At 40.7% G+C, this 6,040-nt stretch overlaps 1 protein-coding gene across 1 annotated transcript; it reads left to right on the forward strand.

Moving 5' to 3' along the window:
• Positions 1–378: 378 nt before the first annotated feature.
• On the forward strand, positions 379–5,335 carry LOC111343651 (RNA-binding protein 15). Its single transcript, XM_022950837.2, has one exon. It carries the CDS (start codon positions 1,221–1,223, stop codon positions 3,798–3,800), a length of 2,580 nt encoding a protein of 859 aa, XP_022806572.1. The 5' UTR covers positions 379–1,220; the 3' UTR covers positions 3,801–5,335.
• The last annotated feature ends 705 nt before the right edge of the window (positions 5,336–6,040 follow it).

The raw sequence follows: 6,040 nt of genomic DNA on the forward strand, positions 1-6,040 counted from the left end.
CGCACCCAATGAAAAAATGATACACACTGGAATTAATGTGAAACCACATCCAGCTCTAAATAAGCCATAGCTAAAAACAAAATGACATATTTCTAAATGAAACTAAAACCCACGACTGCATTCGTTACGCAGTTTGCTTCACCCTTAAACGAATTGCAAGCACAAAGATTTGAGATTGGCCTGAAAAGGAAAAGGAGAAACATTCGGAAAAGATGAAAATTTAATAAGAACATTTCATCTTTTATCTGATCAGGTAAAATGTTAGTTTATACAAAATTTTACCCCTTGTAATTAGACGTAAAACATTACACGTTCCTCCTGGAATTATAGAATTGAATATTCCGCATTAAAGCTCAAAATAAATGTCCAGGCGAGAAGCAAAGTGTACTGACGAGGTTATTAAAATTTAATCGATTAAAATAAATCTCAGGTACAAGTACCGTAGGGGTCACAAAAGAACAATGGAATCAAACTCATAATTTAGGTTAAAGATATTCTTTTTATCACTAATGTTCACACCCACTGTTCTGATGTTCGTGCTCACTCAGACAAGTTTTAATAATTTCAGATAAATTTACATAACAAGTGTTCTTGTGCAGCTGTAATATATATTAATGCTTTTATTTAAGCGTGTGTTGCTTCGATAATCAAAACTGCATTATGATCTGCTGGTTAAACCTCTAGAAAGGAATTTCTTTTCCCTTTTCTCTTCTTAGGGTGAAACTTTCAGTTTCAATCGAGTTATCCAAGTTTCCCTTGTAGTAGAAAGTAAAAGTGCCATCGGCCATCTGGATTTGTTTTCCTCAGGCTTTTGTGATCAAATGCTCAAATGCCATTGGTGCAGGAGTAACGTCATAAGAATATGGTGGCCAATCAGTTCGCTCACGAACGATTCAATAAATTAACTCTGTTCATTTACGTACATAACTGATCGTCGCTTAAGTCTCTAAGTTTCTATAGTATTGAGGCCGACAAACCTTTACTAAGACCTCATCTCACTCTTAAGACTTGATGTAACGACCGCCGTGTTTTCGTGTTAATGCACAGTTTGACAATCGGCGGTAGTTGAATGTTGATCATAATGCGATTTCTCAGTACAAAACACATTTGGACCCCACGTGTACGTCACAGCGCTAGCTACACTGGCTGAATTTTCCTGACCGCCATCTTGTATTGCCTTAAGGACCGTTTTACACTTTTCGGTAGCAAGCGGACAAATAATGGTCATGAAGAGGTCTTCTGATTCAGAGACGCTTACGAAGCCAAAACGGATTCGTTCTCAGAGGGAATTCGACGATAATGGGGTTCGCGATAGACTATCTTCGCCGGAAAGCGCGCGGGATAGTGGTTCCCCGATCCGCCGAAGTTCTTCATTGACAAGGAAGATCGATGTTAGGACGTATAAGCGTAGCTCAAATGTAAATATGCGGAACGAAAATAACTACCAAAACCAGCGAAAGAGGACAGACCGAGAGTCTGAACCCCACATCCGGCTCTCGAATCTTCCCAGTAATGTTGGAGACCAGTCAGTGAAAGAAGAAATATTCCATGAGTTTAAAAAGTTCGGAGGCGCCGAGATAACCGTGCACTTGTCTGGACGGGATGATGACCGTTATGGAATTGTATACTTCCGAAACATTGACGATGCTCGTGAGGCAAGGCGTGCTATTGAACGCCGTGGACGTCTTCTTCTGTTCGATCGGCCGGTTCTTGTAGATTACGATTTTTCCGAAAGGACGTCTCGACGAAGTTATAGTCCGAACGAGTACCCGCAGAACTACAATCGACCGCCTTCTCCCACACGTCGAACTCAACGAAATAATCCACAGTTTGATCTCGATCGAAATCGTAATGACAACGATCGAAAGAATTTTAAAAGTACAGGCATGTTTGGACAGCAAAATCAAATTCGGCCCGCAGAGTACATTCCCCCTGAAGATGACCCAAAAGCTACGAGGACGCTGTTCGTCGGAAACTTGGAAACGGGCATTTCTAGTCAGGAATTGCGTCGTTCCTTTGAGAGATTTGGAGCTGTTTTAGATGTTGATATCAAACGGCCAGCTCGTGGACAAGGTAACACCTATGCTTTTGTGAAATTTGCAGATCTTGATGTTGCTGCTAAAGCGCGTGTGGATATGCAAGGTGAAATCATCGGTCGTAACCGCGTGAAAATTGGCTACGGAAAAAGTCAACAAACTACCCGTTTATGGGTGGGTGGTTTAGGGCCGTGGACCTCGATTGTCGAGCTGGAACGAGAATTTGATCGGTTTGGTGCCATCAGACAGACTGACTACGAAAAAGGTGACGATCATGCTTATATTTTGTACGACAGTTTGGATGCTGCGTCAGTCGCTGCACGTGAAATGCGTGGATTTCCACTCGGCGGCCGTGATCGTCGTTTGAAAATTGATTTTGCCGATAAAGACCATTTACAAGACCCGCGTTTAAGACAACCACTAACTCCACCGAGAAATCGTATCAATAATGTCGACAACAGAGTTGATGAGGACTTGTTTGCTCTGGATCAGGGAAATAGGACCTACGAAAGTGACCGAGTATACGATCGTAAGCGAGAGCCATCGCCTTACCGCGGTCGGGAACCTCTTCCTTCAAATGAAAGTGATTACAGAAACTGGCGTGAAGAGGGTAATTCGTTTAAACACGATATTGGACGTCAACATGATCTTCCTCCCCAGAGATCTTTTAGCTCAAGCAGCTGGCCACGAGACGAGCAAAACGTTTGTGTTGATGACTCAGATAATTGGGACAAGAGGTCTCAGGACCGGAATTCTAGAGGGCAGCAACGCTTCAGACAGCGACCTCCTCCAATGGATGATTTTCCACCCAATGACCATTCACCATTGCCTCAGCGAGAGATTGACATCAGCAGGACTAGAAAACGTAGACCACCTTCACCTCTGCGGAGCAAAGAATACAGGGACAATGGAAGTCCCCCAAAACGTCGTAAAAGCCCAAGAACTAGGTCTCCCTCTCCAAACCACGCAAACCACTCTCGTACAACATCACCTTCAGACTCCCATCGTCGATCAAGTTCTTTAGACACACGCTTCAGTCGTTCAGTCATTCTAAATTCTGGCAATGGTACTGAGCACAAAAGGAGCAGTAGCAATGATCCTAATGACAACAAAACTCCCAGCGATAAAGAAGATTCTCTGAAAGACGTGCAGCCAAAGGAATCAGCTGAACAGGGAAATGAGAATGCCAGCTCTACTGGAACAGAAACCTTACAAGATCTTGTGAAAAGATTTGCTGTTGCTTGGCGTGGTGGACTCATCCTTAAAAATAGTGCATTTCCTGTTCGCATGCATTTCATTGGTGGAAATCCTGAAGTTGCTGACTCATTGCTTCGCTCTGATGGTTCTGGTTCCTCACAGAATTCAATTTTGCGTATTACTCAACGTCTTCGTTTGGACCAACCTAAACTGGAGGAAGTTACCCGAAGGATTAATACTGCGGGAGCTAGCGGGCATTGCTTGTTACTTGCTTTACCTGGTGTCCAAACACCACTTCCGGATGACCCAGATTCTGATGAAGCTTTGCAACAAAGACCATTGAGGAATCTCATGACCTATCTCAAGCAGAAACAAGCAGCTGCAGTTGTAAACCTTCCTGTGACTCCTGGAAATCCAGCAACAACAAAGGATGATGTAGGTGTTTTACATGCATTTCCTCCATGTCAGTTTTCACATGAGCATCTGGTGCGTATAGCTCCACACTTGTCACCTGAACCATCAAAAGAAGATCATCTGGTTATTCTTGTTATCCGTGGCAGTGGCTGAAAATAAGTTTGTGCATGACTCTAAAGTTTTTTTTCATCACTCGTGTATATTAAATGCTGCTTCATTATTGGAGGACTGGCTTCCTTAGATTTGTTTAATTGTGAACTCTCTCCTGGAACTCAAAAAGCCCAAAAGCTTGTTGTCACCTTGTTATCTCAACTGGAATCAAGTTTATGTGTTAATGAACTCATCAAATTATCTGCAGTTCTTATTCATTTGGATCAAGACCTTATCATAAAGAACTCTTGCCAAGTTGCATTATTATTACCAATAACTTTTCATAAATCTTTTTTGTCTCATCACCTTTTATTCTGCCTGGTCTTGAAGTGCAGGCTTGGAAATATCTACGAGGCTCACAGCTTGGAAGATGCCTTCTCCAAATTGTTAAGCTGCAGTTAAGTGGTTCTTACAGATCTTCGTATCTTTTTTTGGCCTTTGTAATTCATGTGAGGTAATAGGCTGAGGACTCCTAGACTAGGTTATGCTCTTAATCGTGCTTACTAGTAGTGGTCAACACTGTAGTTAGAAGAGTGGTCTGTCTTTTAAAGTGTTAAGAGTGCACTTACTGCAGACTAATCTGAGTGCACTGTAGCTTTGACATCCTCATAAAGCACTTTAAACTTGTGTCAAATGCATCCTTCTGACTATAGATATCAAGCTCTGGTAAATTGTCTTTCATGGATGTTGGTAGGAATGTTGAGTAGGATTTTTGTGTTTAGTCAAACAAGATGAGTAAGCATCTCTGAATTATGGCATTTTCATTTCTTTTACACTATAGTTAATTGATGTTAATTCAAGGTGACATCCCCCTCCTGTTAAATTTAGACAAGGCTCTTTTCAATTGGTTGTCTTAAATTATAACCAAGGTAACCATGGAAGTCAAACAGGCTAAAAGTCATTAGAGCCAATGCAGTTCAAAGGTGGACAACTGAAAATGGTCTGTACTTCAAGGAAGTGAGACTGACCAAATCTTAGTTGTTTTGAATTTTAAATCTGATCAGTTAGAAGCGAGACTTGAGACCAGTCACAGAGTCCCCTTGCATGCAATTTTAATTCCAGATTACCACAGACAGTCATTTGAAAATTGCCCTTGCTGTACATCTTAACAGTTTAACTCAATAAAGAAGCATTTCAGCCTCTAAGAAGCAGTATAATTAAAAGTCATGCATATTTTAACCAATAATTAGTGTTCTACCAAGATGTTTGCTTTATATTATGCAAATTGTTAATCCATACGTAACTTTGTAGCAGTCAGGTTTGTTATTGTTATCCAAAGAATGAAAATGGCTATGTGTAGGTTCTATACAGGGATGGTTATTGGTAGACATATTACAGTTTCCAATGATATTACTACACTCGGTAACTCGGAGGATGCGAAGAATTGAGGCTCTGATCTCTTCTACTTTTATCCTGTTGGAGCTAGATGGAAAGTATGCCTTCTTTGGTTCATGTGCATTTGGCATGTTAACATACTTTTGAACTCTTTGACTGTAGCAATTAAATGGAAATGCATTTATTAAACTGATTATGAAAGATTTTGGCTCAAGTGGATTGTATTTACCAGTGGGTTCAGAAGTACTCAGCTCATGGGCTGACACTATTTTTTTTTCCTGGAACATCTTAAATTGCCCTTTGTCAGGTTCACAACACTGACATGTTTATGCCGTATGCCAGGGTATTGTGTTGTCCTCTATTACTGTTGGAGAGGGCTCAACCATCCTTTTAAATCTGATGTCGTGTGTAACCAGCACATTGTTAGATGGCATTATTTATGCTGATTATTAAAAATGAAAGTGGAGTTATACTTCAATATTTTACTGTCAGCTGCCATTGGTACAACACTACTGATTTATGTGAGATTGGAGCAGGAAGTCAAACTTAATTACAACCATTTTGAGAGTGGAGAATATCTTGCCAACCAAAGTAAATCTGGAAACATGTTCAGGTACCTTGCACCTACCACATGTACTTCTAGAGGAGTTTTAAAAATTGATATTCAAGGTGGTCTGGCTGAATCAGCAATCATGGAAATAGGAAGTATGACACATCCAGAAACAGTGTTTATCTTTAGCTCGAATGCTAATTTCAAATCTTTTAATGGAGGTGTAAACCTTTTAAAGGGTCAGTTTTGTTGGAAGATGAAGATTAAATTCAACTTCCCAGGGATGGACATCTGGATGTGAAATAGTGTTAGCCTACAGCATGTCCAAAATGGAATTTTACTTGAGACCTCAAATTAA

The sequence above is a fragment of the Stylophora pistillata genome, chromosome 9, assembly GCF_964205215.1.
Source record: "Stylophora pistillata chromosome 9, jaStyPist1.2, whole genome shotgun sequence".
NCBI classification, from domain to species: Eukaryota; Metazoa; Cnidaria; class Anthozoa; order Scleractinia; family Pocilloporidae; genus Stylophora; species Stylophora pistillata.